The 21532-nt window shown below is 40.4% G+C and overlaps 4 protein-coding genes and 3 long non-coding RNA genes across 12 annotated transcripts; 3 read left to right on the plus strand and 4 right to left on the minus strand.

Moving 5' to 3' along the window:
- The first annotated feature begins 387 nt into the window (after positions 1-387).
- On the plus strand, positions 388-2992 carry LOC124208051 (putative mediator of RNA polymerase II transcription subunit 26). The gene is made up of 2 exons (XM_046605752.1): positions 388-2271; positions 2789-2992. Exons 1-2 carry the CDS (start codon positions 388-390, stop codon positions 2990-2992), a joined length of 2088 nt encoding a protein of 695 aa, XP_046461708.1.
- Positions 2899-5884, minus strand: LOC124208061 (dynein intermediate chain 3, ciliary-like). The gene is made up of 11 exons (XM_046605763.1): positions 5630-5884; positions 5408-5569; positions 5261-5334; positions 5000-5187; positions 4688-4941; positions 4466-4619; positions 4210-4402; positions 4006-4141; positions 3795-3941; positions 3302-3724; positions 2899-3221 (listed from the first exon to the last, which is right to left on the minus strand). Exons 1-11 carry the CDS (start codon positions 5840-5842, stop codon positions 3186-3188), a joined length of 1980 nt encoding a protein of 659 aa, XP_046461719.1. The 5' UTR covers positions 5843-5884; the 3' UTR covers positions 2899-3185.
- A 1406-nt stretch (positions 5885-7290) lies between these two features.
- Positions 7291-9079, minus strand: LOC124189040 (TBC1 domain family member 20-like). 2 transcript variants are annotated; one of them, XM_046582005.1, is made up of 7 exons: positions 8731-9079; positions 8530-8676; positions 8373-8467; positions 8116-8309; positions 7818-8034; positions 7649-7758; positions 7291-7581 (listed from the first exon to the last, which is right to left on the minus strand). In XM_046582005.1, exons 1-7 carry the CDS (start codon positions 8963-8965, stop codon positions 7356-7358), a joined length of 1224 nt encoding a protein of 407 aa, XP_046437961.1. In that variant the 5' UTR covers positions 8966-9079; the 3' UTR covers positions 7291-7355. The 2 variants fall into 2 exon arrangements, 1 of the variants encoding a protein (XP_046437961.1); XR_006872580.1 differs by lacking the exon at positions 7291-7581 and having other exon boundaries at positions 7719-7758; positions 7818-7878; positions 7956-8034; positions 8731-9070.
- A 113-nt stretch (positions 9080-9192) lies between these two features.
- Positions 9193-12654, plus strand: LOC124189042 (WD repeat and FYVE domain-containing protein 3-like). 5 transcript variants are annotated; one of them, XR_006872581.1, is made up of 7 exons: positions 9193-9437; positions 9513-9669; positions 9857-9961; positions 10030-10200; positions 10270-11709; positions 11789-11986; positions 12072-12654. XR_006872581.1 is itself a non-coding variant. In XM_046582006.1 (6 exons), the coding sequence occupies exon 4, from the start codon at positions 10734-10736 to the stop codon at positions 11619-11621; it is 888 nt and encodes a 295-aa protein (XP_046437962.1). In that variant the 5' UTR covers positions 9193-9437; positions 9513-9669; positions 9857-10200; positions 10270-10733; the 3' UTR covers positions 11622-11709; positions 11789-11986; positions 12072-12654. The 5 variants fall into 5 exon arrangements, 2 of the variants coding, with proteins under 2 accessions (XP_046437962.1, XP_046437963.1); XR_006872583.1 differs by having other exon boundaries at positions 10064-10200; XR_006872582.1 differs by having other exon boundaries at positions 9193-9428; positions 9518-9669.
- Positions 12655-15110: 2456 nt separating this feature from the next.
- LOC124202933 lies at positions 15111-16019 on the plus strand. The gene is made up of 3 exons (XR_006878370.1): positions 15111-15204; positions 15280-15407; positions 15488-16019. It is a non-coding gene; the product is annotated as an uncharacterized LOC124202933 (long non-coding RNA).
- Positions 16020-16433: 414 nt separating this feature from the next.
- Positions 16434-17818, minus strand: LOC124202940. The gene is made up of 4 exons (XR_006878372.1): positions 17346-17818; positions 17084-17166; positions 16717-16855; positions 16434-16649 (listed from the first exon to the last, which is right to left on the minus strand). It is a non-coding gene; the product is annotated as an uncharacterized LOC124202940 (long non-coding RNA).
- A 1072-nt stretch (positions 17819-18890) lies between these two features.
- Positions 18891-19462, minus strand: LOC124205741. Its single transcript, XR_006879459.1, has 2 exons — positions 19066-19462; positions 18891-18978 (listed from the first exon to the last, which is right to left on the minus strand). It is a non-coding gene; the product is annotated as an uncharacterized LOC124205741 (long non-coding RNA).
- Positions 19463-21532: the final 2070 nt, after the last annotated feature.

Consider the following 21532-nt stretch of genomic DNA (forward strand, 5'->3'; position numbering starts at 1 on the left):
TAAGATAATTTCCAAAACAATTCACCAGATGGCTCTAGCATCGCGGTTATTTTTTTGATTGCGCAACATAGCTTACGTAATCTTACCTATGTTGCGCAATCACCATCATGGCGCAACAACCAGATTTGCATTTTCAATAATTAATTTTGCTTTTATTAAGCTAACAGATTGTTATTTTTTAATTTTAATAACTGAACTTTATTTGAAAAAAACATGAGAATGTTATCCTGCAAATTAAATGTAAATAACTTGCAAGGGTATTTAATTATAAATGAAAAACCCCACATGATTGCAGTTGCAAAAGGAAAGCGTGGATACGAGGTTATATAAAGGTGGTGTTTCAACAACGAAAATTAACTGTTTGTTTTTGCTAAACCAAAAACCAAAATGAATCGCTACACGAGTGAGTCGAACAAAAGTTTGGGAATACCTTTCAGCAACGGAATGTTGATTGGTGGTGAAATCGTAGATCCGAGGTATGACACCGATCCTCGGAGCAGAATCGAACAGTTGACGACAAGAAACCTGAATGTGACCATACCAAACCATCAGACTTTTCCCGGTAATAATCCCATACATTTTAACCCTGACATGAGAAACAATTTCCAACTGACGTATTCTCCAACCATCGTCGTTAACATTGGCGATGAGGAAAGGCGAAATAGAAACACCCAATCATTTCGTCGTGACGAGCAAAGGGTAATGGAACATGGGCGATTCCAAGAGCGTATTCCACCACATTACGCACCGGAAAGATACCCCAATCGTGACATCAGTGATCGATATCCCAGCAATTACTACTCCGACAGTCCATACCCTGAACGAAACGAGCATGATTATCATTCCCGACGTGAACGCCCCGCCAGAGTTTCGCTTGGGTCGAATTGCAATCATCAATCCGAAAATAATCGGTACCCAGATTATCACTCTGAGAATAATCGAAATTATTACTACGAAAGCAATCGAAACGTTAGTCACTCTGGGTGTGATCGAAATCAACAACACTGCGATCATTACTCAAATAATCAGTACCCAGTTTATCACTCTGGGAATGATCGAAATCAACACTGCGATCATTACTACCAAAATCGAAATCCTGATTGTCATAGTCACAGCGAATATGATCGAAACACACGACGCCATAATTATTCGGACCACGAGCACCCACCATCCAATATTGAACGATCTCCAGCATGTGTCCAACGCGTCCAACGAAAAAGTGTCACCAGAGATTTAGTTGGCAAACACGTCCCTCGTTGCCAACCTGCTGTTCATCAGGCTAACCCATCACCAAGGACTAGATGTAGCGCCTCACCAGCTGCATCATCTTGCCCAAAGATTTGTCAGGCTAAAAATCATGCTAAAAATATAAAATTGTCCGTGAGCTGGTTCATTCCAGCAGGTGGTGCTGCCGCACCTGATTTGAGGCAAATCCCAGCAGCTGACGTTAGGCCTACACATGAGTCTGATAACCCGGATTCCGCACCAGACCCGGCACAAGAATATGATGACATGGACCCGACAGCACAAGATACAGATGTTCTGCAAGAGCACGATGATACTGTTGTAGCACCACAGCAAATAGAAGAAAAAGATCAGGAAGTGGGTGTTCCGGAGAACGTTGATGAACCGCACCATGAACCGCAGCATGAACAAGATGAACCGCAGAATGAACAGCATGAACCACAGTATGAACAGGAGGCTGGCGATGATACAAATGATGAACATCAGCAGCATGAACAAGATGAACCGCATCAGATTGAACAGCATGAACCGCAGTATGAACAGGAGGCTGGCGATGATACAAATGATGAACATCAGCAACATTTGTACCCAAATATACAGGATCTACAAGAACCCTTGCAAGAACCGGATGAAGCTCCGGAAATGGAAACAGCCACAGTAGAAGGGAAAGACGAGGGCTTGGTACAAGAACCGGAAGATCTCTCCGTACCAGAAGAAGATGACCAACATTACGACGAAGATGTCTCGGAAGCAGCACCAAATGATCCCATAGATGAACCTGTAGATCCCATCATAAATGTACCAGACTCATACGTTGATGAAATTCCCCCGAAGAGCCGAAAAGGGTTTATGGGATCTGTTTCAAATATGTTTAAATCAAAGAGGCAAGAAACTAGCGACAGAATGAAAGAAGGAATCCGAAATACTGCTGAAAATATGAAACAAAAGGCAAAAGATGCTGCCGAAAGACAGGCGGATAGAGCGAAAGAAATGTTGAAGAGAAAAGCTGATGCGGCCAAAGAAATGGTAAAAGATAAAACTAATGAGATTAAAGAAAAAGCCAAAGCGGCGGCGAGAGAAAAAGCCGCAAAGGCAAAAGCGGCGGCGAGAGAAAAGGCGGCAAAGGCCAAAGCAGCGATGAAAGAAAAGGCCGCAAAGGCCAAAGCAGCGATGAAAGAGAAGGCCACACAAGCCAAAAACAAATTGAAAAATTTTTTTAAGAAAAAGAAATAAAATTAACTGCTGCCAGGGAGGACAGGAAGAGAGAAGAAATCGTAGGCCTACGGAAGAGAAGTGACAAGTTTTAGTTTTTCAAGTAAAAAAATGACCGGATGAAAATGGGAGGAAAATAAAAGCGGAAGAAGAACATACAAGAAAGTGATTGGAAGAAAATGGCCGGAAGGATAGGACTGGAAAAGTGACCGGAAGAAGAACACGGAAGAATCTGACTGGAAGAGAAGTGACCGGAAGAAGAACATGGAAGAAAGTGACTGCTGGAAGGAAATGGCTGGAAGAATAATATACGAAAGGATGGGACTGGAAGAGAAGTGACTGGAAGAAGAAGATGGAAGAAAGTGACTGGAAGAAGAACATGGAAGAAAGTGACTGGAAGGAAATGGCCGGAAGAATAATGTACGGAGAGGATGCGACTGGAAGAGAAGTGACCGGAATAGGAACATGGAAGAATGTGACTGGAAGAGGAATGACCGGACCGGAAGATGTAAGAGAAGAACTCAACTGGAAATGACTTGTGAATGCAATGACTTTTTACCGCTTTTTACTTCTAATTCCCCTACAACTTTTATTTACTTGCTTGTATAACACTCTTTCTCAACACCTCTCTTAATTATACCCCCTTCTCCCAAAAAACAAACATCTGAATAATGGAAATATTGCGGATCGGATTAATAAAATCATTGGTGCACTAGTTATTCGTCTACTCATTGTTTTTCTTCTATTCCACGGGAAAGTATGTCCTGTGATCATATTTAAAAACAAATAAATTTGTATACATGACATTCTCTGATATCATAACGAAATAACTCATATATTATACCTGATCAATGGTTTCAAAGAAAGCCTCTTCGGAAGATTGCAGAGTCTGATCAACGGATGGCGCCACTGGAGCAGCGTGAGAGACGGATACGTTGATTTGGCTTCCGGTTTTATCAGTGGCTGGCAACATATCAGCCGAAGGTTCAATAACCGATCCTTCGTTAACTTCTTTGCCGCTTATAGGCCTATTCTCTTGATTAATATTAAGTGCCTGGAGTGTCTCCTTCAAGCTCTCAAACATTTTTTTAGATGGCGAGGTGATGGGAGACGGAGGTTTCTGAACGCCCAATGAGCCTTGCGTAGCGGCTTGGGTCACTGTTGCAATCGCCAGGTGGAAAATGGAAGTTTTAGGTCCTTGTTTACTCTTGCTGTCTTTAGTCCGCTGTTCCAAATTCTTTTCTCTTCGGATTTCTCGTTCCAGCAACTGTGGAATGGATTATAGGACTTTAAATAGTCTTCAATTTTCTTACATCTATATATAACTTATATCATACCGAGGTGAGCGCTACTTTATCGTTTTTGGTTACTGTCGACAAATTGTCGCTTATTTGAATGACGGACAACCGTCCGTCTTTGCTGCCAACTGCCATGATTTTTCCGTGTTCCTGGGTGCTCAAACTTAAAAGCGGAGATTCGCTTACCTTGGTTAATAATACATTTAAAATTTAATTGTCAACATTTTAATCAATTTTTTTCTATTATGACCTGGGAGCATAATGTAGGAGTGATCCGCTGGGCGAGAATATCCCACAGGTAAAGAGCACCGTCTGTTGCAGCAGTGAATATGACGGACGGTCGTGTGTGACTCCACGCTCCGGCCAGTAACTGGACATTTTGATTCCTATACAACGCAGCAGAGTATAAAACAAGTTATTATTTGAATCTTCATGTCAACATAAGCGAACACACTTTAAAGTTAAAATGGGCGAATCGCGAATGTCCTCGGTCCAAACATTCGTGGTCCAATCCCCAACGGTCAAAAAGATTTTGGGCAATTGGGGGTGTCGATGTAGACCGTGAACTGGGCCCAAGTGTGCCTCGTATTGGCACATTATCCTCTCCGCTGTTGTTCGGGCTCTTCTGTTGCAATTCATCACAATACCTGTGCAAATTGGCAATTAATAATTTTTTTATTTTTAGGTGAAATGAATTGAGAAATGAGCACCTTGACGTGTGCCAACTAGGAATTTGTTTGGCATAGAAGGATCGTACTCGAGACAACTAGCAGATAAAGCGCTTTCCGATCGAGGGATTGAACTAGGATCCAGTAAAAGTGCGTCTATTGGCGCATTTAATTTTCGCATGTCCCACCAAAGAACCTATTATTGTTAATCATATTATAATCAAGATGAAATATAATCAAAATGATTTGTTATCGTGTTTTTACTTGGCCGTCGCCAGAGGCGGAAAAGAATTCTCCTCCAGCCTTTGAATTGCTCCAAATAAGCGAAGTGACACTTTCCGAATGACCAACTCCAATGGGAACACATTCCACTGGACCTTGACTCTTACGAACGTCCCAAATTCCCACAGCGCCATAAATCGATCCACCAGCTAAAATGTGTTGGTCACGCGGATTGAACGAGACGGAACGTAGTTGACTCATGCTGCGTAAAATTATTTCTGGTTGAACAGCTCTTTCTATTCATGGAAGGAATTATTATAGTTGCAATATGGCAATATCGGCAAATGTTATTACCAATATTCCAGATGTAAGAATCATTTTCTTTGTGGTCAAACAGATTTTTCCAAAAAGGATCTGAATAAGCAGCGGCCAATTTGGTTCCTCCATCGGGACTCCAACTAAGACCAGTGACTGCGCGTTTTATCGGTGACGGATCCTTTAGCAGATGAAGGGTACGCAGAGGATTTGGATCTGGCGTTTGCCTGTTGGAAATATAGAAATTCAGCAGCCATCCAGAAATATTAAAAAAAAAGTATTAAATTAATTGATGATTACACATCGGGAGAATCAGTGAAATAATCCTCATAGATGTTAAATACATTGTTTTGCTTGATGTAATGTTCCATTTGCTAAAAGGGGGTAAAAAAAACCTGTTTGCACTTATTAGTATAAACATTATTCACATTTATATATCAATTCAACATGTCCAAGTTGTAGAACTGTGCGGGAATAAGCTTCATCCTTCTCGATCTTTTTGCGGTAGCGAGCCGTTTGATCGGCTTCTTGCGGGTTGACATCTCGAGGCCATCCACCTTCCTTGTGGAAAACTCCGTGGGCCTCGGTCGTAGCACAATCCGTATTGATCTAAATTTTCCAATACGTTTTGTATTAATGCTATATTGACAAATTTAAATACTGACTTACATTAAGTGCTGAAACATCACAAGCTTGGCATTGGACTCCGATTTCTTTACTCCTGGCTATGGTAAACAAAGATGTCAGTTGCGGATCCGGGAAAATGTCGACAAATTGTGACGGGTTGAAAACAGCGTCGGAGAAATTACATTTTCTCCTGCTCAGTACTTTCACATGTCGACGTACAACACAGGTAAGATCCATCTTTGGAGGAACCGTCATATTGATCAATCTTCGTCGATCGGTAGTTCGGGACTGACAATGTAACTGGCTCCACCTTTGCAATATGAACAATTCCTGCGGACAAACAAGTATACATGTCCTGTCGCGCAGCGCAATTTTGCGTTATTCGAAAAATACAAAAAGGAAATACATTTTCTTTAGCGATTCGCGAAAAGTGCCATTTTCGTCTACCACATGCCAGAAAAGTTTGAGGCAATGACGAATTAATCAGCACAACGCCCTTGTTGTCTACTCAATGTCTACTCCGCTTTTATTGACCAACTTAGTTCTTTTTTTTTTAAAATTTGATATCGATTGAAGAAACGAAATAGATTTTCGCCTAAGGTGACATCAGAGTTAAATCAATCGGTCTAGACTTTGGCTAAATTACTGTTGTGTGAATAGTGAATCTCCAAACGACGTTATTGTTTTTTAAATCGTGATACATATGAGAATTGAGATGCGCGCCTCATCAAAATTCAAATCAAGACCTAAGCACCCAAAAAATGAAAGCTTTGCCTGTTTGCCACCTTTTTTCTGCTTTTATTTTAATTTTTTAATTTTTCATTGAATTCATTTTCATATTTCCAATAAGTTTCACAAAAAAAAATTTAAAAATATCCTGAATGGAAAAGTTAATGTCTAAAAAAGCAAGCAAATAAAGCATTTATTTTCACGATTTCTGTGAAAGTTTTTAATAAATCGGGCAATGGAGTAACAAGGCTAATGCATCTATTTGTAGTTGTCCCATGTTATTTTGTGTTTGACACTGACAGGTGACAGTAAAGTCAAACAAACTTCTGTTCAACACTTAATTCTGCTGCAAATCATTATTTCAAAAGGTTTGTCAACTTACTGGAGGTTTTTCGTATGATGCTGGTTACTTTACAAAATTATTTACTTCTACAAAATTAGGACTCGGTTAGAGTATCTGCCTTAACATGAGTGATGGCGAGAAAAATGCAGCTCGATTTGGATGTTTAACGTGCCCTTCGGTAATTCTCCTCGCCGGCGTTGGAACTTTAGTAAAGACTGAGGTATTTTTATCTGAAATAACTGCCATTCTTACTTTGAATTACTAACGAGCATCTTGTCCTTACAGTTCAAATTGCCTTTAGCTACCAAGACAAGCAAGGATGAGGATGAAGAGACAGAGTTTGTCACAAAATCTTGGCTGATACCTGACATGTTCCAATTTGAAAATGTTGGATTTTCTAAAACGGTTGGGAACTATAAATATTTGGTGTGTGCAGATTGTGAAATCGGTCCAATAGGGTGGCACTGTATAGACAGCAAAGAAAGCTATGTGGCTGATCAACGTGTAAAACACATGGAATAATGAATACAAACCAGTTTATTTAATTACATTTTTCACATTCATAAAATTTGAAATATAGGAATGCTCTTTAAACAGAAGAGGAACACAACAGGTACAATTTTCAATATTATGAAATTTTCTGTTTTTCTTAATTATTGGGTATATGACAAGCATTTATACATGACAAATGGAACTTCAAAATATCTCTATATTCGGTCTGACATAGTTATAAATAAATGCGAATGTTGCAACGCTTACGCTAAGTGCAACAACCTTCGCAGTTTGGGATCTTAAATTTCTGAATCCAGGCCAAGGAGTCCAACGTTGAATCGCCGCTTTTTTATGTTTCCCTTGTAATGCAGCCTTTCTCTGTTCCATTCTCCTTTTCCTCTCTTCGTCCTCTTCCTTAATCTTACGAATACTACAACAAGATGAAACATAAATGCCATTCAGGAAATATCAGCAGAAACTTATGCTTATTAAGATACTTTTCAGCGTGCATCTCTCGGACAACTTTTTCCATTACATCTGGTGGATAGGTTCGCATCAACTTTTCTGTTTCAGTAATAAGACTATCAAATGGTAGATTATCAGGGACCTAAAATGAAACTGTAAGAACATTAATCGAAAAAGAGCTTATGAAAAAAAAAATAGTACGTTGGAGAGCATTTGATGTAGAAGCGGCATCTCGCACGGTGTCAAGAAAATATCACTTGCTCTATGCAACACGACGACGGCAGATAGATACATAGAGGTCCATGGATGTGAGAACATAAATACATCAAACAATCTTACGACAGTTTCGTAATCGTTGAGAACATGGCCAAACCAAGTAATCGCCCACGGAAGGCAGAAAATTGTCCCTAGCTCCGACCTTAAATAGAAAACATAACAGGTTATTCACATTTTAAAGAGAATCTTTCTCTCTTTTTTTAGGGGGGGGGGTTTCAAATACCTCATCAAATAATTGTACAAATCACGATTTTCATTTTTGACTAGTGCATACACTAAGTTAAGAATTTCCATTGTAGGCTCCATATCTGGTCCCATGAACAGTTGGAAATGTGATTGGGAAAGTCTGCATAACACGCTGTAACTTTTCTCTTCTCCTAATACAAGCAACAGTGTGATGGCAATATCATGAAAACCCTGTGCATGGAAGCATAATAATTGTAAGAGGATCGCATCTTTGTAATTTAATTTTGCTGTAACCTGATAGTAATGGAGACCTTCATTTGCTATCAGAACTCTTATTATCAGCTCTGTGACTTTTACTTGGAGGTCTGCTTGAATATTTTCATTAATACCTAGGCAGATAAAAAAATTTTAAGAATAGAAAATATACATAAAAGAAATATTATATTGCTACCTGGAGGGAAGCGTTTTAAAATTCGTTTGACATCCATTACCACCTGGTTGTAGTACTGATGATGCTTAATCTCTTCTGATGAAATTCTGTCTATGAACATTTTGTTATCTCTCGCTATGAGTGGCCACACATTTTTCCTTAAATCGTCTAAAACTGAAAGTGAAAGTGGGATGTCACACAATACGAATAAAATTTTTATACCATTCAGAAGACCGCCACGAGAAAAACAAAGTCCTCTAAAAGATGTAGTATCACAACAATTTTCGATTAAACTTTCGATGGCCTTCTGTTTCTCGGTTTGCCAGGAGACTGTTGAGGGGCAATCCATAAAATCGTTTAAATCGGCCAACGAGTCCAAATATTCTTCTGTGTCAGTGCTGTCTTTGTCGAAATCTTCGTCATCGTAACTCTGTTCCAGGAATACAAGTTTACTCATTTTCTAAGTCATGCGTTGACATTTGTTATTATTCTTTTATTGACGTGTATGTTGTGACTGAGTGACGTGAGTTTTTCCCGTAGAGATTTCTGTATAGGTTTTTGGCCTACGGGAGGATTAGTTCGAATTTCACCAATAGATGACTGCCTGGACGTTCTAGTGTCGCGTTCTAGTGTCGCTTTGGAAAAGTTCTTGTAGTTATCCGTCCCGCTATGCCCCCCTGGCTGCCATTGTGCCATAACAAAATCGTCTGCTGCTGTTCATTTGTTTTCTGTTCGCATCGGTTCGCATGCTGTTTTTCGTTGAAACCGAACACGCCGACTCGGCGTGAAAACTTGTTAATTGCAAATCAAATTTTTGAAAAAAATTCGTGAATAGGCCTACCAAATAACAAAAAGTGCGTTATTATGAAATCAATTGTTGCTTGAATCTGGACCTGGTTCAACATGGAACTTCAACTTCAGTAAATGAAGTAAACCCTCTTTAACAGCCATTACATTAACTGATTGCCTTTGCTTATTTGCTGATTGCTTTTGTTGTGTCATAGACTAGATGGAGAAAAAGTTTGGGGATCACACTTGGAACAACAGGAAATACTAGATGGACAATTTCCACTTTCAGCTTTCCAATTTTGTCGAACAGCATTATTCTCTTTGCCGCTAGTCAATCAACTGTGATCCAGTGTTCCACATTTGACTTCTCAGGTAGTGTGATTGAAACTTAAATTTATGCAACCACAAAGACTCGCTACAGTCAAGTATTTTTTACTGGGGAACATATATGGCCCATGTTTCCCCTTTAATGACGAAATTCATTGCACTTCATGCTTAAATCAATCAAAGTTTACTTACTACTTTATTACATCTTTCTAATACTGTTTCTCCCCTTTAGGATGTTTCCCATTGCCAATACTGCCAACCTTGCTGCAGTTCCCGAGTGGTAAGCTGTGGGTATAGACACCACCGACATCAAAGATGATGGGCCGCTTACAACAGAGTAATTACATCACTTAATTTTCCTTTTCATTTCAGTCATTGCCAGTTTTTCTTTTAACTTTATACCAGATTGAGCTCAAGTCCTCATCATATTTTCTCTTAGTTTGTTGTTTGGCACTGCCAACCAACTGCATCAGTTTCCACAGTTTTTTTACAGGGTATCTGCTTTGAAGATGGCCAACGTCAAATTTCTTTTCATTAATCCAATGAACAATACTGGTGGATTTTCGAATGGACGTGGTAACAGTTTTTTTTTGCTTATTTGACTTTATTGGCCTTTGATTTTAATATGGGCATCTTATTTTCTAGACCGACAGCATCCGACCGTTCATCCCTGGCAGGAGGATCAGGTGGATCTGGCCTAGAAGCCGGAAGCCCATCATACGCTGGTTGAGAGTGACGTCTGTGACGAGTTGGTGGCGGCCAAGACGATTCTGTCGACTTAGTAGCTGCCGCTGTTGTTGCGGCCCATCAAACGAGACGTCCAGCGGGTGAACCAGCGACGATGGCCGATATTGACGAGAAAGTGAATTGATCGGATCCAGCATCCCGGCTGCCCACGGCTACTTGGACTCGGCCAGCCAGTCGGTGACCCAGCGTTGGTTGAGGGGTGAGCTGTCCAACTTCCAGTATCTGATGCACCTCAACACGCTGGCCGGCCGCACCTACAACGATCTGATGCAGTACCCGTTTTCCCCTGGGTCCTGGCCGATTACGATTCGCCCGAGCTGGACCTCTCGCAGCCGTCCACCTTCCGCGACCTGTCCAAGCCGATGGGAGCCCAGACGTCTGACCGGCTGCAGCAGTTCCGCAAGCGCTACAAGGAGTGGGACGACCTGCACAACGAGACGGGCCCCTACCACTACGGCACCCACTACTCGAACTCGTCGGCCATGATCGTCTGCTCCTATCTGGTCCGGCTGGAGCCCTTCACCCAGCAGTTCCTTCAGCTGCAGGGCGGACACTTTGATTTGGCCGACCGGCTGTTCCACTCGATCAGGGAGGCCTGGTGGTCGGCCGCCCAGCTCAATATGGCCGACGTCAAGGAGCTGATCCCCGAGTTCTTTTACCTGCCCGACTTTTTGGTCAACGCCAACCAGTTTGACCTGGGCTGCAAGCAGAGCGGCGTGGCCCTGGACGATGTCGTCCTGCCGCCCTGGGCCAAGAACGACCCGCGCGAGTTCATCCGGGCCGCCCTGGAGAGCGACTACGTCTCTCAGCACCTGCACGAGTGGATCGACCTCATCTTCGGCTACAAGCAGCAAGGGCCGGCGGCCGTCGAGTCCGTCAACCTCTTCCACCCGCTCTTCTACGAGGGCAACGTGGACATTGACAGCATCGAGGATCCGCTCAAGAAGAACGACGTCATCGGATTCATCAACAATTTCGGCCAGACGCCCAAGCAGCTTCAAGAAGCCGCACCCTCCAGCAAGAAGGTGGTTGGGGCCGGCAGTCGCATCAGCGGACTGGAAATGGCCCTGCCTCTGGCCGGACAGGCTGCCATGCAGATCCTGCCTCTGCTGCCGTCGTTGGCTTCCGGCTTCCATTCGGCGGCCCTTGGCTCCACCTTTGGTCCATCAACGGCGACCCGCTGGCCAGCGGGTTTCTCCATCTGTTTCTCCATCTTCCGGTTGCAGGTTTCAAGTGGCAGAGGCAATTGATTTTCCGGACGAAATTGACGATGCACACGGCCTACGATCGCCAAGACAACAGCGAACCTGCGTCCGTCACATCTCTGGCCATTTCCAAGTAAAACATTTTTAAATTAAACCAAAATCATTGGAATGAAATGTCCTAATTTTGTTTTGATTTTTTTGTTTCAAAAAAGGGACAATCGAACTGTATTGGTTGGCGACGCCCGCGGTCGCATCCATTCGTGGAGCGTGACGGACGTGATGGGCCGCTCGGTGGCCGACCATTGGCTCCGCGACGACATTTTCGAAACGTGCACTAAATGCCGCGTGAAATTCTCGTTGACTGAACGGCGACATCACTGCCGCAACTGCGGACACGTCTTTTGCTCCCGGTAAATTCAATTTCAATTGAAATGGAAATTTGCCGATTGAAATAGAAATTAATTTTTGGCAATTTTGGGTTTTGGGTTTTCACAGTTGCAGTCGCTACGAGTCTGAAATTATGCAATTGAGGATCCGCCGGCCGGTGCGGGTGTGTCAGGAGTGCTACGCTTCTTTAAAAATGTCCAGCGATGGAACTTCTTAATTTCGACCGACAAAAGATGAAGAAATGTTTGACTTAAACAAAAAAGAAAATGGGCTAATCTGTCAGAGAGTAGTGAATCAATGTCCAGTTATGTAACGACACACCCGCCCTTTGGCCCAATGGATCAGGGGGCGGGGCAATTTATATCACAGGTGTGTAGATGATTTCTAAAAAATTTGGTTTCTAAAAAACGACAGTCGTGTTTTAGCAGATGATGTTTATACAATCGACATTCCAATCGGCCCCTTTTATTACCCTCCGGTTTGCACACAATCACATGAACACAAAGGATTGAAGAAAAAGAACTGAAGTAGCTGTGCTGGTGTTCACCTGAAATTGCTGTGCCACAAGAGTTGCAGATAGTGTTTGGTTCCTCATAGAAGGTTTATTTAAAGAGTCTGGAGATGATCAGCCACTTCTGCCTTTAACTTATGTAAAACTTCAAAGTTGTAAGAAATATACAAGTCAAGTGCTTAACATGATTTTAAAATAAGTTATAAGACACAGCAAACAAAAAACTTTAAAAGGAATTGCTTTATTGTCCCACCTCCACCCACAATTCCACCACATTTTACAATCAAATACATACATACACACACTTAAGTTAACCCATTGGCTGCCACGCCATACAACCCGTAGGTTGTTCTCTACTCTCTACGCGCCATGTCTGAAGGATCCATGACGCAAGGTGGGACTTGCCATTGCTGACAAGTCCGGGCAGAGCTGACACGGTGACAGGAGAATCCATCACCGTATCGACAAGGGGGAAGTCCCTATGGTGCATTGCCTAACAGGCTTGCCTTGCGGCAAATTTTGGGCTTGGCGACACTCCGACCTCGCGGCATGAAATCCACGAGGCCGGCCAGCGCGGCCCGTGCAAAGGAGCTAGGGGAGAACAAAGGCGTGGCAGACAACGGATTAACTAACACAAACACAAATATTACCAACAATAAATGATGATCCGCGCTGACATTTTGGAGATGTTTCGGTGTCCATCTTCTCGACGTCTCCTCTGCATTACCTGAATAAAGACAAAACAGTTGTTATTAAGTGAAATGCCAATAAAAGTTACATAATACAGATAGAAACAATAGTCAGGTTTTTTGGCTCAAAGATTTGAAGATGCAATTTTTAAAACTTAAAATCAAGCTTGCAATATTGAGAATTGTAAACAGAACAAAGCTCACTTGCTAGTTTTTTGAAAATTTTCCGGAAGTATACCGGAAGTAACCACAGCACCTCAACCATAGAGCTGTCGTCAAAATAAACCAAATATTCGTGATCTCCATAAAATTTGGGGGCGATTAGGTGTGATTTAAACGAAATCCAATTTTTGGCTAAAATCGAGAATTTTCCTGAACTATAGTTCAGGAAAATTTTTGAAACCGGAAGTAAGCGTACGTAAAAAACAGAACATGAACTTTACCACAAATTTTACGAGGATCACGAATATGTGATTCTTTTGTGCGTCAGATCAATATTTACTAAACTACTGACAGAAATGAGAAAACCGGAAGTAGAAAAAAAAACACATTTTTAAAAATCTAACAAGTGAGCTTTGTTGGGGGAATAGTTATCGTCAGTTTTCACTAAAAAATTTCTAAACAACAGCTGCCGATAAATGTTTAAAGAGATTTTAAAGTAACTGAAACTGACTGTTTTGACAGCTGACAATTATCGAAAGCCATCTAGCGTTAGAAAAAGAAACGTCTAAGTAAAACTTTTTTAGCGCGCAAGTAGGGCCTGATTTCGGAATTATTACAGACACAAGTAAGTATACTATTGGAATAGATAATCTACGAAAATAAGTAAATTGTCGGGTACCTGGGCATAATCCCGTGGTGAGTGACTGCAGGTGTGTAACAGAGGCACGGAAGCGACGGCTGAAGTGTTCCAACTCGTCAGTGAAGCAAGACAAGTTGTATTTTTGTGTACGAAGCGATGTTACAGCAGAAGCTGGAAAAGTTTACGCCGGGAAGATAAGGATGGAGCAGAACGTTGGTCATGGACAAAAGCCAGCGTTGGCTCAAGAATATCCGTGCCAGGACCACACGATTCCACAAAGAAACTGTGTGCTCTGTAAAAAAAAAATGTTTTACATTAATGAAAATATAAAAATGAATAAAGCATATCAATCTTTACCTTTTCTAAGAAGCACACTGAGAAGTTCATGATGACATAAACGTAAAAATGGAATTCACAGCAACCAACAGCATTACTCCACATGTTGAGATAAATTTCCTGATGCTAAAGAAAGTGTCATGAAGTATTGCAGGAGTGTGGTGATAGGTGGTTCACTTCACACTCTTCATGTCACTGAACCTCTAAGTGGAAATGGGACAAGGAAATTCTGTACGTTATTTACAAATTTACACAAATTACCTATAAGAAATGTAACTCTACCTATCTCTTAGCTGGGTTGCCTTCTAAACCAAAGTAAAAACAGCCATAACAACAAACATGCTGTTGCAGGGTACACCACCAAAATTGCGAGATTTGGAAAAGATCCTATGGTTCATAAGCAAGAATCCCTATGTTATATGAAAATCTGAATTGTAATGGTCTGGTAGCAGTAATGGGGAAATACCTTATCTCGGCACATTTATATTCCACTATATGTGCTCTTCAAACATGAGTTTTAGGCTTTAACAGCATGAGGATCTAATGGATGGAAATTGACTGATCGCTGAAGTCAACTTGTTGGAATGACTGACAGTATGCATCTAGAATTTGAAGAAATAAGTTGCTACAGTATAAAAATAAGAAAACTAGGTAAAGATAAACCTACATAGATACGAAGTTCAATTTGGTATTTGAAATCACAGGAATAAGCATAAATTAGCAACAATTTGTTTCGCTCATTTCGACTCGTTTCACCATGATGAAAGAACAACATCGGCGACTCTGGCGACATCTAGTAATGAGTTTTGAATCCTAATGCACAGTCAATCACAGACAGACATTACACGTCGTAACTTTCATAAGTTACTTAAAAAGTTTAACAACGGACATTGGGGATAACAAGTAACTTTCTTTAAGTAATAGATGAAATAATCTTTAGCTAAAGATTCTTACTGCATTCTTGACTTAATGTTTCAGATAATTTCAGCTGAAGTTTTCATGTACCTGGTCAACTAGGTGATCTTGACAATAGAAATGAAATGGTTTAATCCAATAATGCGAACTCACAACCTATGTCTTCTGAAGAAAAGTCATTTCTGTTGCAGGTTAGCTATTTTACCAAAAATATTTTGAATTACTGTGTTCTTTAAGACAATAATATTCACATTTACTTTTCCCTTTCAAGTTGTTAATCTTCAAGGTATTGATGCCTTCGCCAGATCCAATTCTTTGTTGCTGATGAGAGAGAGAATTCATCATTTTGTGTGCAACAGTTCTTTCTGCATCAAGTTTAACTGGTCGTTCCTTGATGGTGGTGTCGTGTTAACAAATTTGCATCATCAATCATCATATATTGTTAAATTGTCATTGTGTCTGTGCATAGTTATCGTTTAAAAGTTAAGAAGCAACAAAAACAAATATGGGATGTTCATGTCAAACAAATAATAAACATGTTTTCGGGATTGGGAAAGGAAAGTGGAGGATGTTGGAGGGAAGGGTGATTTAAGTTTGGATAAAAAATCAGTTAATCCATAACCCCACAAACATATCCCTACCAATTAATCTTATTCAAACCCCACAAACTTATACCTTCCAATTCTTCAAACCCCACAAACAAACACCTTTCAATCCCCAAATTTATACCCTAAACCACATAAACCAATATTAAGCCCAATCAATGTAATGTCAATAATGAATTAAAAAACTTGTATTTTAAACCAGCCTTTTTTTCTTTTTCTATTAAATAATTCAATAAACAGAGCGTTCGGTTCAAGACATTATCTACTGTACGAGTTTATTGCAAACCCGCCACCACCGCTGCGGCAATGAGACAAAAAGCGATGGTCTATTTGTGCGGAAATCTGCGTGACTGACGCAGATGTCCGCTAAACTAATCCACGGCTTTTTCTTTCATTGGGTAGTGGGCTGCTTCTTATAAACTCGCACATGCTGTTATAGGTTTTGTCTACGGCCCCCAGAGATAGTATCTGGACCGAGAAGAAGAGAGAAGTACGAGGCAAGTTTTTCCGGGGAGATGTAGTCATACTAGGCTTCCGGATTAGACTCATGACCCTCCAAAAGTTTTCATCGGATCATGCGCCTTCCAAGTCCCCGTTCGACCAGAGCCTCCCCTCCTCCTGGTTTCACAGCGGGTGAGTGACCACCGGCGGGCGTTGGTTAGTGGTTAGTTAGGGAAACGGGGCCACAGAAAAGAAGGGAGCCCAGATATGCACTTGTAATTTAGCTAACTACACAATTCAACAGTCTTGAATGACAGCATGCTCTCAAGGTTGGTTTCCAGGCTTCCAGCAATGGTTGAAGTCCACAATAAGAAGCAAAGGATTACCCTGTAAGCAGAACATTTAATTTGGATGACAATAATTTTCAAAAAATGGAAGCGACAGAAAACATTACCTCAAATCAAGAAGGCCCGTTTAAGGAAGTAATAGGGGAGATTCAAGGGTAGCAGCTATTGGATTAGCAAACAAGGGACCTTGTTTCTTTCTTGAAAGGACATTACTTCTCATAAAGTCTGTCATGCCAATTTAGAAACCTGTAATTTGGAACCCGTAAATTAAAAAAATAAAAGTAACCTTGTTTATAATTTGTGTCATCAATGTGCTTGATGTCTGATCTAAAAGAATAATTATACAGTTATCGGTATAGCCTACACTCGAAATTGCCTCTTAAACATTAGATAGACGTAAGTGCAGATCAATACTTATAAAACATATATAAGACTGCAACGAAGAAAGATCAGTAAGATGACAAGTGAACTTACACATGAAACCACCAATCAGTTATCCAAAGTTCTCAGATGGAATGAGAGATTGGTCCATGGTAAAGGACAGCATGAAATCGTCCCTAAATATTAGATAGACATTAGGTAGACGTAAGTGTAGATGAGTCCTTGAAATACTCGCAAAACTTGAACAGAAAGAAAACTTGAAAACAAACACGTCCCTGCTCTACCTCGTCGACATTAAATTCATAAATAACAATGACGTAAAAGACAATATAAAGATCAAATATGAGATACTCACGCAATATTTTTCTCGCCAAATCATATCTCGTCCAAGGAAACGCCATCACAAATTGCGAACAGCCAAAATTTAAAGTGTAAAACTCCGTGCTGTGTTGAGACTCGGTTGGGTAGTCGAATGATGCTGGCCGCCTAAATGATGTTCATGTATAGGCCGCATCTTCCCGGTCATTACCTAAATGGCTAGATCAAGAAATAAAATGTAAACGAAATTTAAATTCAGTGGCATGACAAGATGAAGTTAACAGGTAACGCCAATCAGGTTTCCTGAGCAATTCAGAAGATAAAATGAGTCAATTTCGATGACAAAACGAATGATCCGCGTTGAACGTGTGGTCATTGCCTTGTTTTGGAGACAGCCAGACATTTGGTATTATAGGCCATATCTAAATAAGAAACAAAAAAAAATGTTAAAATTGCTATTAGGATGACAACTTCACTAAATTGAATGTAAACAAAACTTCCATTTATGATCACAACGTGAACCTCTTTTTTGGTTGTTGACAAACAGGGAGATTCAAGGGTGGCAGACAACGGGTTAGCAAACAAGGAATCTTGTTGACTGTGTAGTCCTTGTCCTTTTTGAACGAAGAAAGTTCAGTAACATGATAAGTGAACTTACACATGAAGCCATAAATCAGTTATCCAAGGCTCTCTAGAAAATGGAATGAGAGAATGGTCCATTCTGGGGTTGGTGATCTAGCAAGTCCAAAAGAAACAGCCGATAATTAAGATTAATTCTAATAAAACATGAGAAGAATTTAGGTTAGTTTAAGCTAGTGTTGGTTGTTAACTGTATAATTTGATGGCACATTCAGTAGAATAGAATGAATTTGAACAAAATAGTTGACGGTAGGCTGCACCACTTTCACGTTTCCTCAGACTGTAAGTTTGATGAAAAACATTAAGGTTATCCAACATGTACACGGAATAGAACAAATAACTGACAAGTTACAGACAAAATCACTCGAATTTACCTGTGAATTCATTTGTAATTTTCGAAGAAAAGATCAACTTTTGACAGCAAACCGCCGTAGTTGAAGGACTGGTCTTAACATACCCACAACACTTGAAAAGCGCATTTTTGTTCGCTTAGACCTAGCAATCAATCTTGAGAACTGGGACAGAGAACAAAGTTCACTCGCTAGTTTCATGCAAATTTTCGTGTCATGTTTGAATTAGCTGAATTGGTATGCCATGGAATACCATGCCACGTGAAGGAAGCAGACCACACGAGAAATGATGTTCCATAAAGAAGTGCGAAATTTCTCTACCAGGACTCCACGAGCCTCTGAAAAAGAAAACAATAGTTTTAGCAGTTCACATGTGGGTTTTTGCAACAAAACTATGTGCAATTAATGGAGGCTTTTTTCAGCAAACAAAACGCTCTCGTCACTCGTGTTTTGTTCAATTGCAGACGATCTGAATCTGATACCGGATGTCAAGAGATAAACTCGCCATCTTACGGTAAAAAATGACAATTGCCAATTGGATAAAACTTTAACAGGAGCTTTCTTCTTCCGATGTCACTGTCTTTAACCTGAAACAATAACAAGAATAAGTTCTTTTGGTCTATCTAATTGATTTTAATAACAAAATAACTATCATGCCTTGTTCGTGCAGGTTAAATCCTTCTGATTAAAAAACATAAAAAATAAATAAAAACAAATGGAAAAGAAAAACAGAATAACTGCTTATCAAAATTACTAAACAGAAAGTACCAGTAGGACTGGGTGAAAAGACACATCAATAATTACTCAAATTGCATGCTGTCTGGATCCGATACAATCAAGTCATCTGGTTGAGCCAATTAATAAGTAAATTCAGATCTCCATCCAACCCTGCAGAGAAATCATAGTCAATGATGCAATAGATCAGTATCCAATTTAACAGTATTGTGCAACTCAAATTAGTCATGCATGATACTCCCTGCACAATCCATTCCAATTTCCGTGCACATGAACATTGTGAAATGAATCAATTCAGTCTTCATGGATCCATGCATTCTTTAACAGAAAATGCAGATTCAATAAATTTTGTTCTTGGTCACTGAAAATCACAAATAATTGCAATCTGGAAAAGGCGTCAACTCAACACTGATAACATTCAACAAAGCACATGATCAAAAAACCTTACATCTAAAAACCATTCAGGGAACAACTCTAATTAATACTCACGAAATAATAACTTAATTGGATTTGAAAACCAAATGACATTAATATAGCTACCGGCTGCTAGCTGATTCCAATGAAAATGAACTGCCAAACAACTACCAAAACCAATTGATTCTGCTACACAAATAACACTTCAGCACTTGCCATGTTGCCAAACTCATAAACATCGAAGCGAAAACAAGCAGATAATAACAAAGTTAATGCTTAAGGGAATTTTGAATTGAGTTTTAAAGAAATTCCATTGGTTATATTATTTAATATCCAATATTCATGTTCTCTTTGTCAAAGTGGTTCTTTTGAGTGTATTTTGAGCAGTAGAAGTGCCTGTTTCTAAGTATTGAAATCAGCGCCACCTGGTGGCAAGTTTTGGAACTAAATTTTATTTTGATCGCATCGTGCTCAGCGTGAAATTCTGATCAAGAATATGTTTGTTTCACATGGTTCTGAGCAGCAGAAGTGCCTGTTTCTAAGTATTGAAATCAGCGCCACCTGGTGGCAAGTTTTGGAACTAAATTTTATTTTGATCGCATCGTGCTCAGCGTGAAATTCTGATCAAGAATATGTTTGTTTCACATGGTTCTGAGCAGCAGAAGTGCCTGTTTCTAAGTATTGAAATCAGCGCCACCTGGTGGCAAGTTTTGGAACTATCAGCGCCACCTGGTGGCAAGTTTTGGAACTAAATTTTATTTTGATCGCATCGTGCTCAGCGTGAAATTCTGATCAAGAATATGTTTGTTTCACATGGTTCTGAGCAGTAGAAGTGCCTTTTTCTAAGTGTTGAAATCAGCGCCACCTGGTGGCAAGTTTTGGAACTATCAGCGCCACCTGGTGGCAAGTTTTGGAACTAAATTTTATTTTGATCGCATCGTGCTCAGCGTGAAATTCTGATCAAGAATATGTTTGTTTCCCATGGTTCTGAGCAGTAGAAGTGCCTGTTTCTAAGTATTGAAATCAGCGCCACCTGGTGGCAAGTTTTGGAACTAAATTTTATTTTGATCGCATCGTGCTCAGCGTGAAATTCTGATCAAGAATATGTTTGTTTCACATGGTTCTGAGCAGTAGAATTGCCTGTTTCTAAGTATTGAAATCAGCGCCACCTGGTGGCAAGTTTTGGAACTAAATTTTATTTTGATCGCATCGTGCTCAGCGTGAAATTCTGATCAAGAATATGTTTGTTTCACATGGTTCTGAGCTGTAGAAGTGCCTGTTTCTAAGTATTGAACTCAGCGCCACCTGGTGGCAAGTTTTGGAACTAAATTTTATTTTGATCGCATCTTGCTCAGCGTGAAATTCTGATCAAGAATATGTTTGTTTCACATGGTTCTGAGCAGTAGAAGTGCCTGTTTCTAAGTATTGAAATCAGCGCCACCTGGTGGCAAGTTTTGGAACTAAATTTTATTTTGATCGCATCGTGCTCAGCGTGAAATTCTGATCAAGAATATGTTTGTTTCACATGGTTCTGAGCAGTAGAAGTGCCTGTTTCTCAGTATTGAAATCAGCGCCACCTGGTGGCAAGTTTTGGAACTAAATTTTATTTTGATCGCATCGTGCTCAGCGTGAAATTCTGATCAAGAATATGTTTGTTTCACATGGTTCTGAGCAGCAGAAGTGCCTGTTTCTAAGTATTGAAATCAGCGCCACCTGGTGGCAAGTTTTGGAACTATCAGCGCCACCTGGTGGCAAGTTTTGGAACTAAATTTTATTTTAATCGCATCGTGCTCAGCGTGAAATTCTGATCAAGAATATGTTTGTTTCCCATGGTTCTGAGCAGTAGAAGTGCCTGTTTCTAAGTATTGAACTCAGCGCCACCTGGTGGCAAGTTTTGGAACTATCAGCGCCACCTGGTGGCAAGTTTTGGAACTATCAGCGCCACCTGGTGGCATGTTTTGGAACTAAATTTTATTTTGATGGCATCGTGCTCAGCGTGAAATTCTGATCAAGAATATGTTTGTTTCACATGGTTCTGAGCAGTAGAAGTGCCTTTTTCTAAGTGTTGAAATCAGCGCCACCTGGT

This window comes from Daphnia pulex, chromosome 2 (assembly GCF_021134715.1).
Source record: "Daphnia pulex isolate KAP4 chromosome 2, ASM2113471v1".
Classification (NCBI taxonomy): Eukaryota; Metazoa; Arthropoda; class Branchiopoda; order Diplostraca; family Daphniidae; genus Daphnia; species Daphnia pulex.